Source organism: Channa argus, chromosome 18 (assembly GCF_033026475.1).
Source record: "Channa argus isolate prfri chromosome 18, Channa argus male v1.0, whole genome shotgun sequence".
Taxonomy (NCBI): Eukaryota; Metazoa; Chordata; class Actinopteri; order Anabantiformes; family Channidae; genus Channa; species Channa argus.
Window position 1 is genome coordinate 20138864 of NC_090214.1, and position 21774 is coordinate 20160637.

The window sequence follows — 21774 nt, forward strand, 5'->3', positions numbered from 1 at the left end:
CTGTTTTATTTTAAATTCATATGTTGACTTTTTGTGAATATATAAGAAGAAAAGCTTTTTATTCACAGAGCTTTTTATTTCACACTGTTCAAACTAAATTTTGTAACAAAGCGTTTGCATATGGAGGTGCCTTTATGGGGAACCTTCTACAAAATGAGATGAAATTACACTTACTGGCTAAAGCTTTACTGCTGGAACTCCATGAACTATCTTCTACTGTATCTGTCAGAGTCAGGACTTTGCTAGTAGATTTAAAAATCGCTGTGTCTTAAAGCTACAGTGTGCAAATTTAAGCTAATATGAGACCATCTCTGCTTTGCCCAGTGCTTTCTCTCCCTGCTCTGAAACAGCTTTGCTTTTTTTTTTTTTTTTTTTTAAACACTCTCTGCCCAGACCTTCAGGTAGTTTTCTTCATAAAAAAATTTAATGAATAAGAATGTTACAAAACTTTCCAGACAGGCAGAATTCATTGCTCTTCCCTGATTGGTCAGTAGGGTGAGCCTTGTTCAGAACACTTGTAGAAGGGAATATCTCTGGACCACTACTAGTTATGTTCAATGAGTCTGAGTGACAGGAGGCTTCCACCCCTCTCCATTTTATGAGAAGTTAGAATATTTCTATCAAGAAAACAGTTAAAAAAACGTTTCACTCTTTTACTTTAAGGTAATATTAGTATCTTTAACGCTTGTATATTCACTTTTTTAATTGTGATTTAATCCAGATGTTTTTATTCAATATAGATTTAAGAGAGACTGTATTTTTTTTTTTTTTTTTTTTTTTTTGTCCTTTCGGCTTATCCCGTGAGTTCAGAGTCGCCACAGCGGATCATTGTCCGCATGTTGATTTGGCACAGTTTTTACGCCGGATGCCTTTCCTGACGCAACCCTCTCCAATTTCTACCGGGCTTGGACCGGCACTGCACAGCTGGGGAGGGGAATGGGTTGTTAGGGGTTCTGTGTCTTGCCCAGGGACACTTCGACATATCAGTATATACTTGTCAGGTGATTTTTTTAGGGTCGACCCAAGATCAACAAGGCGAGAGGGGTTCGGTGAGAAGAACAAGCTTTATTTTGTGGTTATAACACAAGACAGGGAAAAACAACTGCCATAAAATTGCTCCTATAACGGAAGACAACACAGGCAAAATCTCGGAGGAATTACTACAAAAACTAGAAAACAAGGAATTAACTCAGACTGAGGCACTAGGAATTTAGTGAGGACTGAGTAGACTAACTACGGATTGGGAGATAAACATGGATGAAACAGTTGGTAACCAAAAATTAGGGAGAATGAAACTAACAATCGTAAACCGTAACACAAAAACACAGAAACCTAAACATAAACCAGGGGAGTAGATACCGAGAATCGAGCGCTCACAAGAACAAAACATAAAAACCCACAAGGGCGAAGCAAACAAACTAAGGAGGGAAAGAGTGATCTAAACGGGAACTAAAGCAACGACGCTGTGAAATAAGAAAAACCACACACAGGGAAGGACGGACACAGAATGAGAACCAAAATCAAACCTCAGCCCAAGGAACAGAAAACCACAAGAAGTCCACAAGAGCAGAGTCAGTAGTCCAAGAACCACGAGTCAGGTAAACTACAAGTCGGCATGTTGCGTGGAGGGCAAACAAAGGGGAGAGCTGGGTTTAAAAGGGCAGGGGAACAGGTGAAAACAATGAACTGGGGACAGGAAGTTGAGAAAAAGGGGTACAAAATAAAAGTCCAGGACAGGAAGTGCATGTGAGGGCCAGTTCATGACAATAGTATTGTTTCATGGTGCTGCCTGTTTCAGACATGAGCTCCGGCTCGAAGGATATGTAAGGAGAGCGTCTGCAATGTTTCATATGCGTTCACACACACACCCCCTCTGAAAAAAGTCACGATAATGTCAGAATTCCAGTTCATGTCTGAAAGCCGCTTACGACATTTTTTATCTTAGCAAAGTAAAATAAATAAAATAAAACAACTGCACTTATGCTCTAACACACATACTGATTAAACTGCCAAACATTCAGTTTCCAGGGCTTCTCATGTAGTGTTTACATTTTGTTTGTAAAACCAACCTATTCAGCCTTGTGCAGTGGAAGCGACTGCCTTATCAGTGAAAGCCGATGACAAGTAAAATTGTTTTTGAACTAAAACTGACACGGAACATCAAAATTGTCTATCAAACTGAGGCACTTTATATCTCAGCAGAGTCAGATTTCTTCAAAAACACAAACAGATTCACAGCAGGAATCAAAAATGTTCAGACTGAGAGCTGCAGATCTCGTAGGCCCCTGTGCAACGGGATCACATAAATACAGATCTGCAGTCTGAATGATTTGCAAATCAAGATCTGACAGTGACAATAATTTATAGAATGTAAAAACACTCACTAAACCAGAAAATAATAGCATCAGAACAAATTAACATCTCAAACATTTTGACTTTAATAGTATTTAGCAACACTTGTTGGGTTTACCTTTAAACTGTTTGTTTAAATTGTCACATTTAACCATCAGCACCTTAAGGACTTTAGGATCCTAAATATCTAGCAAATATATTTATGAAGCACAGAGAACTCATTCTCTGCGTCTTGCTCCTCTCCTCTGACCTGCTACTTAGAATTAAGGTGAAATTTCATCACAGAGAGAGCAGAGAGAAAGGGATTACACCAGCTGTAAAAGTGAAAACTCGAGAAGCTGACTTTTATTTGATTTAATTTACTATTTAAACATTTACAATTTAAATAATTATCAGTGTCAGAATTTCTGTTTCGCAGAACAATTATGCAAATTCTCAACTGCTCTAAATTCTGTGCAAACTTTTTGAATGAACTTTCTATAAATTTGACACCACGTACTGCCTCTGAATGCCTCAAATTCCGTGCACCCGAGTTGCTAATGAGAGCTTGCTAATGCTAAATGGGCTTTTTTTCTTCAGCTATCATAAAACTTTTCTGTCTGATTGTTTTTTGCTGTCCGAGCAGATGATGAGCTTCTTACTCAGACTAGGCTTACAGCAGGAAGACAGACGTCAAAGTAGTTGCCATGACAGCACTTTAACGGGCAGTGCTGGTGGCCAGTGTGTCGGGATGACAAAGTGGATATTAACAAAGTCTAATTAGCACAGCCAGGCCACTGCTGTCAGACAGCCCTGACCCAAATCCTGTCAGATCAGTACGACTGAGATGAAGCCAGGCTAAGACACCTGGGGCGGACCTCACCTGTCCATCCCAGCTGGAGCTGTCTGCCTGGATGGCTAGGTGAAGCATGCGTGAAGGTAATTGCTGCAGACATGCAGGCAGCGAGGACACTGAAAAACTGACGTTACAGCAAGTAAGAAACAGAGAATGAGCAGTGCAAGGTCAAAGGTCAACATGCCGCTGAGCGTTCATACAAGGTGCAGCCTTAAGATTGATGGTTTAGATGTAAAAGGAGGGAAAGAGATTTCAAGATCAGAATGTCCTTCAGTTCTTAAATCACCTCGAGCCAGGGGGTATTTTACAAACAAAAGCATATGCAGAGGGAAGAATTAAAGCCAGAAAATGAGGACAAATCAGACGGTGTTCTGATTGGGAAAAATGGAACTAGAATCCGCGAGATTCGTCATCAACATCCAACAATATGCAGCGTGGAGAGAGATTAAGACAGATGGTTAAAATGAACAGATGTTTGCATCTGGTCACCTCACACTTTTCAATTACGCATATCTTCTCTCCGGCACATGTTAAAGAGGGTTTTTCTCCCCAAGGTCTCACTGCATGAGTCATTTTTTTGGTAGTAAACACAAAGCAGATCAGCACTGTTGGGATCATGCCAATGAAAAGACATGTTAAGTCCTTTTTCGTTTCCCCCCTCTGTGACTTGATTGAGTTCAAATCCTGGATTACAAAGCTTACGAGACAAAGGACAGGTCATGTTGATTTGATTTGTCGGCGGGGTCAACTGCGCGGCCGCATTCGAAACCTGCAATTGGGCAGAAAGAAATGAGCAGCAGCAGCACACTGGAAGGGCTGAGACGGATTAAAACAGTCTGAACATACGCAGCCAAAGAGCTGGAGGCGCTTTAATCTGTATCCCCAGACAGTTCATAAAGAAATGTTGATTAACTGAGGACAGGGTGGGTGGTTTACTGAAAAGGCAAGTCCACTGTGATTGTTCAAACCCGCATAAAAGAGCCACTGCAGCTTTCATTCGCCACTCATTGAAAGTTTTTTTTTTTCCTTATCTGGGAACATTTAATTTAGTCAATGTGATTATGCACCTTTGGTGGCATTACAGCATGTAGCCCGTTGAGACCCCTCAATCAGCTTGCACATCTGGACACTGCTATTTATATCCATTCTTTTTTTTTTTAAATACTCAAGTTTTGTGTGGGGATCATGATTCCATGTTGTAATAAATTTAACACAAACAAAAAAAGATAAATGTTTGCAAGGGATGTGAATGCATTGTATATGGACTGTACATGTTTACTTACTTGCCCCCACAATTTAGCTTGAGTGGCCACCCACCCACCTACCAGCCCACTTGATCCTCCCCAACATCCATAAGGCCCTATAGCTCTTTTCATGACACATTTTCCACCAATGACTCTGCTCCATTTGCATTTCTGTTTAGTTGTCTATTACTGGACTCTGACTCGATCATGTTAACATGGAAGTGGACTGGAAAAGGGATGAGGTGTGTGGTGAGGTGTAAAGACACAATGCTGTCTTGTTTAGCAGAGCTCAAGCACTTCCCCAGTTTTCCAGCTTTTATGCTGATCTCGGCTAAACATATTCTGATAGTCATTATGTGAGGTGACGGACTTAACGTGCTGCTAACTTTTTACTTAAAAAAACACAGTATCACAGTTTTTACTCCTAACTTACTTACTGCTTAGTTACAATAGGCAACTCAAGCGAGCAGTGACATGAGAACAGAACTAATTCCAGTCTGGTCCACAAACCCTCCCTCTCCCTGCTCCTCTCCTACATTCTGCTACACTCAAGTATTCATTGTTAAGAAATATGCTTAATGACAATTCTACAAAACCTATTAATTAATCAGAAAAACGTAACTTTTAAAAATACATAAACTACTTTTAAGACTAAATTGAAGTTACTGTGATTAAAAAAAAAAAAAAAACATTTCCAGCACATTCCTTTTTTTAAAAATGGGTCATAGCCTCAAAATTTCTGAGAGTGAGGAACAGCCAGTGGAGTTTTTTTCATTCTGACAGTGTGGAAATCGGTCCTGGTTATGACTCATGGACATACTGATGGACTTAAATCCACCATAACCTATATATTAGTAAAGACTTCCCCCTCTCTACAGGAGCTCTGTGATATTTCACCTTCTATCTACCTTCTTTCTTTCATGTCTTTCACTCGACAGTTCAGTCTTTTTGGGCTAGCGGCAGCAGGCTGGTCGGTGGCTCAGCGGGGGAGTTTGGCAGCTTGTTAAATGTTTTCTGAAACACCCACAGTAATTCACAGAGCCTGTAATTAATCAGGAGAGGAACCCCGCAGGCCTCAACCAGGAGTGTTTGTGTGTGTTTGGTCTTTTCTAGACAGAGAGAGACGATCACTAAACCAACTGGTGTTTTAAGGCTGTGAATTAGTGTGTGATCGACTGCAGTGAATATGTAGCTGCCATAGTAACGTTACAGCTACACAGAACCGCTCATTTTTTAAAATATAGTACAAACATGTACCATATACTTAAGGAAAGAACCACTTAACATAATAAGAATAATAGTCATAACATATCTAATATCCATATCTGTTGCTAAATCTGAACTTGATGCTAGTAACAGGGCTCAAACATCAAGGACATCAAAAGACTGGAAAAACTATGAAATGCTAAAAAAAACATGAATTTCATCTTTCTGCACCTGCTGTATCCAAAGTCCCTGTTCAATGTTTCAGCATTATCATGCACCTACTTTTCATGCACCTAAAAATCTCTGCTCCCAATTACTTGCAATTTTTACCCTCTGTCTTGTAGAACCCATTCTATGTTTTCTCACACTCTATCCCTGCTGCAAATTGGGGGCTAGATATAACGTAGCTGTGCCTCTGTGGCTCCTTATCACAGTCAAAATGACAAAAAGATTCTTTGCTTAGATGGCCTTAGAAACGATTTTTGAAGGGAGAGGCTTTGAAGATGATGACGAGGAAAAGTTCTCAGAATATGAGGATCACATTTTTGTCAATTCAGAGCCTGACAGTGAGTTTGAAGAAAAGAATGAGACCATCAGCCAGCTCCAAAAATAGATTGTCAGCAGCCAGCTACAGGACCGGCCCCAGTGCAAATAGCCACAGACTGGATTCTAAAAAAATGAAATGATCTATTTGCCCAAGGAATAAGCCCCAGTGCGTGGCTGCCAATGCAATAAGGATGCAGCCAGGGCCAATGTGGATGGTGGTTACTCATGTGCAGGACATGAAGTCCTCTTTTCACTGCAACAATGTCTCTGGAAATCTTCCATATCATTTTGAGAATAATCTGGTTTGATAACAGAGATGACAGACCAGCTTGACAACAGAAAGACGAGCTAGGTGCCATCGGGGCAGCGTGGGACAAGTGGGTGAAGTGCATACCGTCTAAATCCACAAAATACACAAACAAGATGTGCACTGCCTGAGATGCTGCTACCTCATATGCATGGAACTTGCAAGTGTATTCAGGAAAGCCAGCTGGAGAAAGGCCGGAGAAGAACCAAGGAGTTAGAGTTGTCCTGGACATGACAGAGGGTCCCGGTGGACACATCCCTTATCACTACATTTTTACTTTGCATATACTGTCACAGGAATCCCTTAAAAAGGAAGCTGAGATGGTACAAATGATGCATAAAAACAAGCCAGAGCTCCTAACTCAGTCTTTGTCTACAAAGAACAGGCCTGTTAGCTCGTCAACAACACGTCCCTGATGTCCTTAATAAACCAGGAGAGAAAGAAAGGCAAAAAAGTGGTACTCATGAGGGTTGGGGTCTTTATAATTAAATAAAAAGAGAGATTGGAAAACATGAACAAGCTGGTCACTGCAAAAGCAGGACTATCCATAGGGGGGTTAGGGTTCTGGAAAATCTTGAACATCACAGTGTCCAATGCATTTGTCATCTGGATGGCACTGAATCCAAACTGAAACGGGGCATCTGCAGCCATTGAGAAGAGGACCTAACAGGATGGTGCTGGAGCCCTGTCCACCCAACCCACAGAACCCTCATGTGCTGAGCCTGTGATGCTGTTGCATATGTACAGTGTATGTGTAACTGTAACCTTGTGTGGTTGTAACGTGTGTGTGTGTGTGTGTGAGAGAGAGAGAGAGAGAGAGAATTGTTAGTAAGATTCATAATATGAGTATTTTCATCATTCTAGGTTGCATCCAGTATCAACAAAAACAAACACTGTGATGTGTGTGGAGCCAAAATAGACAAAAACACACAGTACACATGCATCAAGTGTAGAAAAACAAACAAACAAACAAAAAAATAAAACGATAAACACACGGTAAAACTCTGCTCCTCATAAAAGCTGTAAATGCTGCCATGAATAGGCTGTGGTCAGTGTGTACTAATGTGTCACTGTACTATGCTGCTTTATTGGGACCTGTGTTGTGTTAACGGATGTGTTCAGTTCTTAACTCTAAATTCAAAGAAATAAACAAAATCAATGTGTTGTTTGTGTCAAATTCAAAGTGACCAGTTTCAGAAAACAATAAAAAAAAAAAAATACAATAATTATTTCTCAGTTTTAACATGTGATGTATTGTGTTTTTTACTATTAATAATCAAATATAGGATTCGAATGACTGAAACTATTTTGATGAGTGAATGCAAAATTACATATTCTTGATTCTGTTAGCATAAGATGCAAATACAGCAGATGTTTTTCAAACTTTTTGCCAAACACTTTTTGGCAAAAAGTATATTTATATCTGTTATATTTAAGAGTTTGGTTTAAAATGTCTCAAACTTGCTGCTGGTCCAAGAACAACCCACTTAACCAAACAGTGACTGTCTGTATAAAGGCCTAATGACTGTGCCTCTAGTGACCATGAAACCTCCACCACACTTGCTGTCTTTAACGCAGCCTTTCATGACCTGCTCTACGCCATTGGTGCTGCTTACTGTCCCTTGTGTAACACACTACTCAGCCTCGAGGCCATACTCTGTACAGTCGCTGCTCCCTCACTCCTCTGTTACATTTTTAAAACCTGCTGGGAAAGAGGCTTCAAGCAGAATTTGAAAATGTAGTTACCCTTTAAAACTGGTGCGTTCAATGCCATGGAGGAACACAAACAACTTTAAATTGGGGTGAACTGAAAAGAAGATCAGAAGAAGTTTCAATTTCCATTTGTAGTTCAGGTCAGGTCAATGTTGCAGTAATGGAGTAATGTTGTATTCATTTCACTTCCTGACTCCAAACTAAGTTTCTTGAATGGGACCTAACAGCAAATGTTTGATGTCTATTTTATTATCATCCTGAGAAAGAGCTGGTTAAGATGCAGCCTCTGAACAGATACAGTCATATTTTACAACCCCAATTCCACAAATGTTGGGATGATGTGTAAAACGTAAATAAAAACAGAATGCAATGGTTTGCAAATCTCATCAACCCGTATTTTATTCACCATAGAACATAGACAAAATATCAGATGTTGAAACTGAGATATTAGTTAATTTTAAATTTGATGGCAGCAACACATCTCAAAAGAGTTGTAACATTGTGATGTTTACCATAGTGTAGCATCCCCTCTTCTTTTAACAACTGTCTGTAAATGTCAGTTGCTGGAGTTTAGTAGAGGAATATTGTCCCATTCTTGTCTCCTGGACCTTTGATGCTGGATTTTTGGTTTTATGATGCACCAAATGTTTTCTGTTGGTGAAAGGTCTGGACACAGGAAGGTAGAAAGAGCAATCCTTCAGTTGTTGGTTCGATCCCTGGCTCCTCTGGTCACATGTTGAAGTGTCCTTGAGCAAGACACTGAACCCCAACTTAGTTGCTCCCGGTGAGTGTTGGCCAGCTGCATGGCAGCTCCCCCATCGGTGTATGAGTGTGTGTGTGATTGTGAGTGTGAATGGGTGAATAAGAAGCAGTGTAAAGTGCTTTGAGTGTTAATAAGTAGAAAAGCGCTATATAAGTGCAGGACATTTACCATTTAATCCAGCTCCTAGACTCTCGGCATTGTCTTGTTGAACTATGCAAAGTCTTCCCTGAAAGAGACGTCATCTGGATGGGAGAATATGTTGCTCTAAAACCTCTATGTACTTTTCAGCATTGCTGTCTTTCCAAATGTGGAAGCTGCCCACACCATAAGCACTAATGCCCCCACATACCATCAGAGATGCAGGCTTTTGAACTGTCTGCGGATAACAAGGTGGATGGTCCCTCTTTAGTCCTCAGGACAAGACATACATGTTTTCCCAAAAGAATTTTAAATTTTGATTCATCTGACCGCAGAATAGTTTTCCATTTTGCCTCATACCATTGTAAATGAGCTTTGGCCCAAAGAACATGGCAGAATTTCCAGGATAGTTTTCACATATGGCTTCTTCTTTGCATGATACATCTTTAACTTACATTTGTGGATTTCACAGTGAACTGTGTTCACAGACAATGATTTCTGGAAGTTTTCCTGAGCCCATGCAGTGATGTCCAGTAGAGAATCAGGCCAGTTTTTAATGCAGTGCTGCCTGAGGGCTCGAAGATCACGCATCCAGTTTTGACCTTTGGCCTTGTCCCTTGCACACAGAGATTCATCCTGATTCTCTGAATCTTTTGATGATATTATATACTGTAGATGATGGGATCTTCAAAGTCTTCACAATTTTACATTGAGGCACATTTAGTTCGTCGCAGATGGTTGAACCTCTGCTCATCTTTACATTTGAGATGCTCTGCCTCTCTGAAATGCTTCTTTTATAATCAGTCATGTTACTGACCTGTTGCCAGTTAACTTAATTAGTCGTCAAATGCTCCTCCATTTGTTTTTGACTTGTGGCACTTACTTGGTAAGATGGTAAAATTACTCATTTTCAACCTCTGATATGTTGTTTATGTCCTATTGTGAATAAAATATGGGTTGATGAGATTTGCAAATCATTGCGTTCTGTTTTTATTTACGTTTTCACATCTTTCAAAACTTTTTTGGAATTGGGGTTGTAAAATATTGACACAGGCTAAAATAAATCAGATCAAATCTGATTCTCTACTCAGCTCTGTTTTGTTCCAACTTGGGGCTCAAACATGCTGCACCTGAGTACACAAGCTCATCTGCAGTAAGGGTGGACAGTTCTGCAACACTTGCAGGTTGGAGAAACTTGCAAGTGTTGCAGAACTGCTCTCCTCTCAGATAGCTTCTATACTGTTGTTGCATATGTTAGTAGATATTTTTGTGCATGTCAAAGTGCATCAGGGCATTCGCACATATAGTCTGAATGTGACACCCATATTGACTAAAATGCATGAGCTGCATGGTGCAACTCTGTTTTGTGTTTTAAACTCTCTTCAGCAAACAACATTAAACAAACATTCAGCTATTAACTTATCATTTCTAGCTATAAAAAAGTAAAGGTCAAAACAACTGATGTTGGTAAATTTTTGTCGCAGGCGAGACTTTGCAGCAAATAAGACCCAGGTTTCATTATCAATAGTGTCAAGTGAGTTGTCTTTATTCCTCCTATGCTTTTAATAGTCCTTCTCAAACATTTCAGATTATTAACTTCTTAGCTTTGGACAGGGAGTTTCAGAAGTTGTGCTAAATGGAATAATCATGTTTATGAATCATTTACCATTTAGCATTTATAAATGTTACTTTACTATTATTATCTTAAAAACATCACAGTACGAGCACCACCCTCAAAACAACACTAAAGGCTCTAATGCCACAACATGACACAACAGCGACCCTCGAGCCCCCTTCTAGCAACAGTTCAAAACACTAGAATCCAGTGTTGATATCAGCAGTGAAAATGACTGATAGCTGCAGTGTGGGGTCTGTTTGTCACTGCTTTCATTTGGTTGCTAACATGAAGTGGCTAATGAGCCAGGCTGCACTCATTATTATGGGAAACAACACACACATTCGTTATACTAATCATCTAATCATGGTCACTGCCCTGTGAAGTCAGAATGTGCGCATCTCTATACATCACCGTCCTGTGGATATTTATCAGCATCTAACTGCCTCCATTTGGGGGAAGAAAAAAAAAACAAGTGTAATGGGGCATATTAGCACAACATATTTCTTCTTTATTAGTTTAATGTAAATGCAGGTCAGAGAGACTGAAGAAGTGAGCTCATCACATGCCCAGCCAGCTTTTCCAACAAGATTCTTCCCCTTTTTTGATACCGTAGTGCTACTTTGGGCTTTATTTTTTTTTTTTACACTAACTGATGGCTGATAATTAGCACTGTGGGGATTTGTATTCCCATTACCTGAGCAGACCTTTACCCTCTGAAATGACAAACAGTTTGGAGGACATAAAAAGCAAATTATCTGCTCAGTAGATTCAAGGATTTACTTACAAATCCTCTAAAACTACTAAGCAGTTGAAATCAACTTTATGAACAAATAAAATCTGAAATATGTAGATAATACACAGCATAGCACTCAAATGACTGAGTTAAAGGTAGCTGCTCTTCGCCAGGTAGAGATTAGACTATATTTATAAAAAATAATAATAATTTAAACAGAAACTTTTCTTTACAGAGATTATGTTTGAAATGAACAAAATCTAAACTGTGGTGCTAACTAATAATTATAATAATAATAATAATAATTCATTTTATTTATAAAGCACTTTACTCTGGGCTAACAGTGAAGGAAGTGACACTGTCTGCTGACAGTGGCTTAACATCATTTGAAAAAAGGAGGGATTGTAAAAGATTAATAAATGAAAACTGTATGACATGAACTGTACGGAAACTTTTTAGCATTTCCTCGACGTGTGTGTGCCTGTGTGTTTATTATTCCTGCTCAAAGGTCGATAAATATGCACAGGAAGTGTGGAAATATAGCGTGTAAGTAAACTGTTCACCTTATCAAATATATTTAATTTGAGAAAGACAGATAAAAGGCAAACAGATGGAGGGGTGAATAAATATTCACGGATAGCCGCAGGCTCGTCGTGATAAGAAAAACCTCAGTTTAAATCCATGTCTGCCTCAGCTCTGAAATGTCTTATCAAAGAAATGACGGAAAAGCTGATTAAAATACACAATGTGCGGAAAAACTACAGTATCAAGCTGTGTGTTTATCATAAATACAGAAATTACTCAAGAGGGATCATCCTGATCATGTCAACTTCACAGCTTTAAATTTGGAATTTCTCTTAGTTTGTTTGATTTCTATCCATTTCCTTCTTTTCTTTTTTTCCCCCTTCCTACATGTATCCATTTCATCTTGTTTGAGCTGGGGATTTTCTATAAAAAAGTCTCACTTGCAGTCATCAAAATGTACAGTGGCATCATAAAATACAGTGGTGGCAAATCACAGACACCTCGGATCATTTATTGAGAATATGTGGGCACTGATGATGATAAAATTACTGAGACGTTCGCTCCACTAGCAGTCCAATTAATTTAAGTCTAATGAATAAAAAAAGCCTTCAAAACACCATGTGCAATTTGCATGCAAGACTAGACTCCAAGAACAGAAACCAAGAACACGAACTTCCTGTCATCAGTGGTAACTATGGCCCTGAGCTCAAATCTCTGAGGGAAAGATAACTGGCTTGGAACACTTTGCAACACTGGTATTTCGATAAGATTGAGAATACTTTTTCTCTCTTCCTTTAGGATTTTTGTGTATGTTACGGATTCTACCTCAACTGTGAGATGCTTGGACAATTTACACTTACCTCGGAAAGTATTAAGACACCTTCCCTTTTTGCACGTTTTACTGTGTTGTAATTTCATCTTCAAATGCGAAAGAATTCTCTTTCCTCTACCAATCTACACATTGCAACCCATAATGACAAAGCAAAAACATGTTTTCCTCAGTTGTTCATTTCGTTTTTAAAGGTGCTTCAGGGCGACTAGTCAGAGTTGAGAGAAGAATGCGTACAGCCAGAAAAGTTCTTCAGGAAAAGCTGCTCCAGAGAAAATGATACCTGGGACTGAGCTGATGTTTAACTTTTCGGTGTGAAAATTATCCAAAGCAAACAGCTAAGGCAACAGTGCTGTCCTCAAGTGGCCCAGTCAAGGCCCAGACCAGGAAGAACAGGCTCAACTGCCTAAATTCAGATTTAAAACAAAGAAAGACATTACTCAAAAAGATTCTGAGCTATAAAACTGCCAAATTGGCATTTATGAAGTTTTGAATTTATTAGTGCTAATAAATAATTTGATTTCGTTTCACTTTGTCGTTACAGGTTATAATATTTAGACTGACTCGCTCAAATAGAAATTTAGAACCACACAGTAAAATGTGCTGAAAGTGAAGGGGTCTAAATACGTTTTAATGCAAAGGTAACAGGTTTTAAGTACAGCTCAGTTTGCACCACACTGTTTTATGGTAACATATGGTTAATAATTGTACATTTTAAACATAATAATATTGTAAACACTTTGTTCTGTTGAGCGAATTGTGCAGCAGTGTTGAAGTTTATTCTTCTGGAGTCTTTTATTTTGTAGTTATTAATGATGAAACTTGTACCAAGGCCAAAGGTCATGGGAAGAAGGCTTTTGTTGTTGTCGTTTTCTTCTTGTGTGTCATAATTTAAGGTCACGGCATGAATGTCTTCATTTCAGAATGTTCCCAGATGTGACAAAGAGAACACAAAGATTCCCCTTATTTACTGCAAACACTGTGTGATGTTTGTAGGCTGCCACTGTTGAGAGCGGAGCGTAAACACAATACAAAACGTGACTTGAAGACAGAGACAGGCTCGGAGAGGACGTTGAGACAAAGACATTAGGAGACAGAAATGAGTGGAGAGGCCCAGCTGGAAAGAGACTGAAGACACCCGAAGGTTAATTTGCAGATTTTCTCCTGAGAGTCGAACAAACAACAGCTGCTTGTGTTTGTGTGACTCCAACTCTTTGCTCACAGGAAAATCTGTCTCTGTCTCATTAAAGGTACAATCCATAATCCAGCTGGAGAGGATAAAGCAAAATAGATGTAGTTGTCTCATGATAGTCTGTGTATTTAAAATAATCTGTATCAGATTGGGAGATAGAGCTACAAAGCCACCTACATATTTTTGTGATATGAGATAAAAAAACTTCACAGTCTATCGCCACAGAAATACAGGAAGTAATGACAGTACTACTTGTGAACTTAAAATACCTAAACGCATGTTTGGTTCATCATTTCTTCCAACAAATCCCTTTCAATGCACCATTTCAGCTGGCATTAACAAGGACAAATGATGTATTGGGATCCAGGATATGGGATGTATTACTGTATGACTGGATTTTGGCCAATCACATTGTGTGTGACTGCACAGTTGTGGTAGACTACTTTGTAACATAAATGCCATATTTTGGCTGTTTACCTCGAAATCATCCCAACAGAAGATGGAATAATTGTTGCCAAGGTAACAAAATCCTGTCCCCCTTCAAATGCATGAGAATGACAAGCGAGCGAGAGCACATCTCCCTGACACGGATGGATTACCGAACAGGACTACTAGGCACGTCTGAAGTTAGTCTTCACATTTCTGGTTTGACTGAACTTATTTGAGAGAGTCCAAATGTAATGCTGAACAATGTCAGAAAGAAATAAAGACCCAACAAATGTAAAAACAGAAACAAAATAGCCAAAAAAATAAAACATAAAATTACCACAAAGACAAAGGAAAGGGTTGGGGGGCTTGATATTGTTTGTGCCCAATAACCCATTTATTTATTTATTTTTTCAGTCCATATGTTCACAGATGGAATCCACTCTAAATGAAAATCTGTTTCAGCTTTGTGAAAAGAAGGCAAAAAGTTGATAGAGACATTCAGACGCCAGCAGCATCTCTCAAAAAAGTTGGGACAGAAGCATGTTTATGCTGCAGCGGCTCTTCTTCTAACAACTCTCTGTATTTAGAAACTAAGGGGACCAATTGCTTTAGTTTGTCCACGTCCTTACTTGATATTGAATTTCAAAAGTTTGGGGCCTCCTTTGTCATATGTTCTGTTTCATAATGGCCCAAGTGTTTTTTTTAGCAGTTGACAGATCTGGACTGCAGACAGGCCAGTCTAGAACCCTCTTTGGCAATTTAAGGGGTGTAGCCAGAGGTGGCAAAGGTCAAGCCCGAAGTCTGAAATGCTTTTCATGCCATGTGCATTCAAACTTGGACTCATCACATGACACAGTCTGTTTTAAAAGGATTTAAGCGCAGAGAAGGTGGATACAGGATCACGCAGGAACATCACAGCTATTCAGTACTGTTTATGGTAATGCCCCTTTCCAACAGTGAATCAAATGTAGGTTTTACATGATTTATTTAAATCATTACAATTTTTTATTTATATGTTACACAGTGTCTTAATTTCTGTAGGAAAGCAGTTAGTCTCACCCCTGCATAAAAACAGAAGAGGCGATAATTTTTCATGAAACTATATTATTTAAAAAAAAATGACAAGCAGCTACAGAAATACATACCACAGGAGGTGTCTGTTATCGTACTGTATATACATTTATTTCTGAGGCATATGACAACAAAATGAGTATCCTGTTAAATCCTGATTCTTTTGCAATAGGCCTGTGATATAAATTTATTTGTGCACAAATTTTATTTCGGGTGTTCAGTGTAATAGAAAACCAGCTGTACTGTAGAATAAGAGTCTCTGGATGTTAATACAATGTTTTTATTGTAAAATATGCTCATATCTTGTCACTTGTTATGTAAATCCAATAGGAGAATAGCAAAAACATATCTGGCTCTGTTTGCTTCTAACAGCAGCAGCAATCAGCTGCTATGCAGGTGTCTGAATTCACTTGAATATATGAGCAGCTTGAGTGAGGCTCCAACAGCAGCTGAGGAGCAGTCAGACAATAAATACAAACATATTTTATTTATCAAAACCAAAGCAAACAGACGGGTCCTATTTTATATTTTATGACTGCATTTGATTCTGGATGTGATTCTCTGGTCCTGAAAGTGTCTCCAGACAGAAGGGTTTCTGTCAGTGCAGGAATATGGATAATATTTTATTCGATTTTATTTATTTTTATTGTTTTGGGGCTGTCAGGCTGTTAACAGCTTCTAGTCAAGATTTTTTGTTTTTATTCCTTCCCTCAGGAGCTTTAAGGTGTGACACGTTCTTTCGTTTTCCACACGACACTGAGCATCGCAGGTGTGTGCGTGTGTTGTACTGCCTGTTAGAGGTCAGGGTTAAAGTTAGCATAAGCCGGAGGTGGGATTAAGCCATCCTTTTTGTTTTGTACTTACGCCACCAAAGTGTAAGCGAAAAGGCCCGTGTCAAAAAAACAAAAGTGTGTTTTCTCACCTAGCACACTCAGCTCTGCGTGTGCAGTGATGTTGTGGTTCTTGTTGGCGGCTGTACAGCTGTAACTGCCCGAGTCATCGTCGGTGACACTCCTGATGATCAGATTACTGCCCGCCAGCAAAGAGTACTTTTTATTCCTGCAGTGACAGGCAGAGTGAATGTTTTTTTCAGTTTTAAATGTTTGTTTCTGGATCAATCACAAAATACATTTGACATTGAAGGGACATGTCTGTTTGACATGTTTGGATTGTCAACAAATCCCAGCAAAAATCAAAAGCGACAAAAAATTATGATTTTATTTTTAAAAAACTGTTTGAATAAATAATTAGCTTTACTAAAGTAAAAAAACTAAAGTAAGTAAATGTCCTGTTTTCAAAAAAGAAGCAGAAGTACCAGATAAAAAAAAAAAACTTATTTCAAATCAGTGAATATTACAATGGTTAAAGTTATTGATGCATTAACACGTTATTGTTACTAATGATGAGCTAATTTTACCAACCTTAAACACTGTTTTGATGATCATAGGTTCTGAATCTATAAATGATCATTTGAATTGCTTAACGTAATGCTGAGTAGAATCAATAAAGTCATATCGTTCTAATAATCAGATTCTGAAAAGTTAGTACTGACTATAGTTATCACACAAATGTAGTAAAAGTAAAATATTTGCCTCTGAAAGTGAGAAAACTTAACTCAAGTACAGTATGTCAATAAATGTACTTTGGTTTTCCACAATTGTAAAAAGCTTTGGTAATTCCCCATATTACCTAGACCCGTTAGTTTTTCAGCAATGAGTGGTAAGACAGGACGAAGTGTGCAATTTGTTTGGACTATTTCTAGTGGCAGATTAATCCACATTCGGTACTTTAATGAGTATGTCTGGCAACAGAATGATGTATGTGGAAATTAGTCAGAAATGTAGTAATAACTATGAAGGAACTTGTCATGAAGAAACACAGATTGCTTAAGTGGTTTTACAGAAGTAATGTTATCAGGCTTTAGAGACAGTTCATTCGTTGTTGGTTTGACTGCATTTAGGATGCGATGGCAGCCCCAGACCCAGGCAGCCCCAGCAATAACTATGCTGTGTTGGGATACACGTGGAGGTCTAATGGGATCAGCTACAATGACTGAGGTACTGTAGGATAAAGTATAAACCTAGTCTGAGCATCAGACTCACCAGCTCTGTATCAGTTCTTCTCCTCTCCTCCACTGTATGCTGGGAGTCGGGTATCCAGAGGCCGAACATTCCAACACAGCGTCGGCTCCCAGCATAGACGTTACTCGAGACGGACGCTGGAGGAACTGGAGACTCCTGTTCACCCCAGGTTCTGAAAGACAGAAAAGGAAATTAGAGAGAAGAGAGACTGAAAAGCTGAATCTCTGTCCACTTTTTTACATAAATCACATGATAATTTTGGCCATACTAGAACATTTAATTAAAAATATCACTGCCAAAACCATCTGCCAGAATCTGCTGCTATAACAGCTTCCGCCCTACTCAATAGCCTTTAGGATGTTGGGATCTGGCTGCAGGGATTTGCTCCCATTCAGCCACAACAGCATTAGTGAAGTCCAGCACTGATGTAAGGGGATAAAGGATTGGTGCCAATCCACTTCATCACGAAGTGTTGGATGGGGGCTGTGCAGGACAATCTAATTCTTTCACGTTCGACTGAGAAAACCTTTTTTTTTTTTTTTAGGGGAGGTCTGGGTTTATGGAAGGAGTCACAACAGAAAAGGGGTCGTTGCAACTAAGTACTAAACACTATGATATTTCCTTATGATTAACTAACGTACGGCGTAAAACTGTACAAGTCATCGTGGTGTGGACGTGCAATGTTGTCGCTGTCCCTGGTGCTGAAAGAACAAAAAGGTCTGAAGATAGACATCCATGTGAGAGACCAAGTCATTGGGACAAGAGCAGGTGGTAAGACTGAATGCAGGTTCCAGTGCTGCTTATATCACAGCACAAATGGAGACAACAAACACTGTAGATTAGAATCAGCTGATTATAGTACAGGAAACAGATTATGCTGAACTGTCATCAACCAGCTACATGAGATTCACCACATCTATTCACTATGAGATAATTAAATATTCGGTTAACTGGCCGTCTATAGTTGCTTTGTTTCATAACGGCAAACTGAACAGAAAAACACAAAACACAACTTGTGAAATATGTATATATATAATGCATGTGTCTTGCGCAGCTCATTTATCTGTTTTTCTTCCATTTTTGCATCGTGCACAATAAGACAGTGGAACAAACCATCTCTGGGGAAAAAACATCCTGCAGGCACTAAATGAAAACAGGACACAGATCTATGCCAAATGTATTCACCAATTCATATAACTGGCGCTTTTGTGGTTAAACTAACTATACATTTAGGAATTTATTTATAAGTTTTATTTATGCTATATGTCTTAAAAGACACACATGCAACAAAGTGTTCCCCTTTAGAAATGGCCCTTAGAGATTTTAATCAAAGAAAGCTGCAAATCGTAGATAACCTGGTGTCATATCTGCCCCAGGTAATCAATGGACATAGACCATGATGTAAATGAGAACATGGTTAATCAGGCCAGATCACCTCCTTCCAAAGCTCCATCATCTAGTTTGAATTCTCACATGTGTGATGTGGGTGCATTTGGTAAATGGTAAATGGATCCTTTTATCCAAAGCTCTTTACAATGTTGAATAGTTTGTGGTTCAGCAGCTCCATACACAAAACACTGTGATGCACTGTGTGCTCTGACGCCTTCATATCAGAACCAGCATTAACTGTGAGCTGAGGTAGTTCTTCCAGTAGATCAGACTAAACTGGCCAGCCGGTCGTCCCCACGTGCATCAACGGGCCTTGGTCGCCCATGTATTCTGCTTCAGGGACAAAATGTTCACTCGGTTCCTTATATATACCACCAACCTCCAGGTGCCACTGTAACAAGATAATCAATTATTTACTTCACCTGTCACTGGTCCTAAAGTTATGGCTGATCACTGTATTATAAATTAGCAACAATGCCTTTGGCAGTACAGTGGCATTTGGTTATGTCATTTATAAGACATAAGCATTAGGTATAAACACTAAATAAACACAGAGCTTGTGTTTCACTTGAGATCACATGACTGGTCACAATAACAGCAATAGGAGATGTTTCACACTAGACACAAACTCTGGTCTCCTGTGGGAAAGTCCTGCTCTTTGTCACCCTAACCTCCTACTGACAACGTTTTGTGGATCTAAATACTAAGTGATGATCTTAAGTTTGCTACAGCTGTTAAGTATGTAAATTCCTATTATGGACAAACCACAGGATCCTGCACTGTCTGTAACCCGCTAACACTGATCTTAAAACTTTCAGTGTTGCCTTTTCAAAAAGCTGACATAGGTTGAAGCTTTCATGTTTTCACACTTGGATTTCCTATTAGATCTCATCTAAGAAAACTGAGGCCTTAGGATGTACACACAGACACACACACACACACACATACTCCTGCAGTGGGTCAGGTTGTGTTTGCCCTCAGGTTGGCCCGAGGGCTGGAAGGTCCTCAAAGACGGAAGATGATAATTTCCTTCAAGAGACAGAAAGTTACATCAACACACCCTGTGGCACTGACACACACACACACACACCTTTAACCTGAAATGGGGGTTTAATGCTCTATTAATTTCCAACTATAAATAAGCATTTACTCATGTAACCTAATTTCTTCAGCCTGAGATGATTTTTTTTTTCAGCTGATGAACACTTGCTAAGTTATGGAAATAATGGATACAAATATGATTCTAAAGAAATTATTTTTTTATTTTGTCAAGGAACTTTTGCCTGCCAGACAGACAGATGTCTCTGATTCATGCGCAGCATCAAACACAGAGACACGCAATAAAAAGGACATAAAGCTGTATGACCTCACGATTTAGGAACAAAAAGCTGAGGACGCAGAAAAGGAGACCATCAGCAGAATAGGGGGATAACAGAAGCAGGAGAAATACCTACACAGCAGATTGGGGGTTTTTCTGTTGTTTTGGTTACAGAGACGTGTAAAGAACAAGGGATCATAGACATAATCACCGAATGACTGAATGTGACATGTTTTAATAAACGCACTGCTGAAGGGAGCTGCTCACATCACACGCACTCCTCAATACAGACGCACAAAATACACTAATTGGGCCCCAACCCTGCTTGATAAAGGTTTTTAAAACCTGTATATCTCACTAAACATTATTGGAGCCTTCACAGATGTGCAAGTTACCCATGTTGTGTGGCCTAATGCCCCCCCCCCTCTTCTCTGAGATCTCCTTCTTTTCTTTTTATACCCAATCACGATACTGACTGGTTGTAAATGAACCAATAGTTGTGAGACGTTGCACAAGCGTTTCCCGTGTTGTGTTGAGGTGTTGATATTATTTACATTTTTACACAGCAACCAGCTTTCCTGAAAATTGGGTTTGTGTTTTGTTTTTTAGCACGCACGTCTCTGAAATGTAAAAAAGTATGTTTCCAAAAAACACAGTTACACAGATTGAAATGGAGTTTTTGTTGTTGTTTACGAGTCAACATTATATAATGCTCTCCTTCTGTTATACTTATTTCTATATTTTTGTCAGGCTGCTATGTGCTCAGTGAACCTACCCTTTATAAATAACGTCAATTCATTAAACTGTGAGGAGTTGTTCTTTTAAAAACAAAAAACAAAACAGATTAGTCACATTAATGATCATATCGACAGCAGCCTTTCCAGTCAAAATCTATTTTTCATGTTTTTTATGCTAGAACAATATCAGCAATGCTTTGAATGAATGTGTTGATTTTTCTGTTTAGGGATCCAACACATTAAAATGGTAAGTGTATTAATCCTTAAGTGACCCATTATATTAAAGTGAAGCGATTTAAATTGCTCACAATTTATGCAAAGAACTGCAGTTTTATTGTTTTTAAAATATACTTCAAGACAATATTCGATTGCTGAGCTACAATACTAAATGGATGGCAACAGAAAAAATATATTTTGTGTTCAAAAGCCCCAGTTTGCTTCAGATCAAGTTTAGGACCACAGGACTTTAAATTGTGCTCCTCATATCTTACCTAAAATAAACTTAGTATCTGAGTACAGATATAGCACGGTGGACATGGCCAAGAAAAAAACGTACAACAATGCACAATAACTTGTTACGGTAACAAATTAGCTATTGTAAAAATTACAGAAAAATATAATTTGTGAGCTTTAGATGTGCTGGTCAATTGTCCTTTGCACTTTAGAGCCAATGAAAGCAAGCCTTTATACTATACTAAGTTGCTGTGTAAATTATTACTTAGAGCTCTTTGAATAGAGGGTTATTACT

The 21774-nt window shown here is 38.9% G+C and overlaps 1 protein-coding gene across 4 annotated transcripts in view; it reads right to left on the minus strand.

The window, feature by feature from the left end:
• The window catches only part of dcc (DCC netrin 1 receptor), a 255856-nt gene that overhangs the window by 141148 nt on the left and 92934 nt on the right, over positions 1–21774 (minus strand). For all 4 annotated transcript variants that reach the window (XM_067484566.1, XM_067484565.1, XM_067484568.1 and 1 more), the window contains exons 4-5: positions 17604–17754; positions 16424–16560 (exon numbers count right to left, since the gene is read on the minus strand). In XM_067484566.1, the coding sequence (XP_067340667.1) occupies positions 16424–16560; positions 17604–17754 (288 nt within the window). The remainder of the gene's footprint in view (positions 1–16423; positions 16561–17603; positions 17755–21774) is intronic.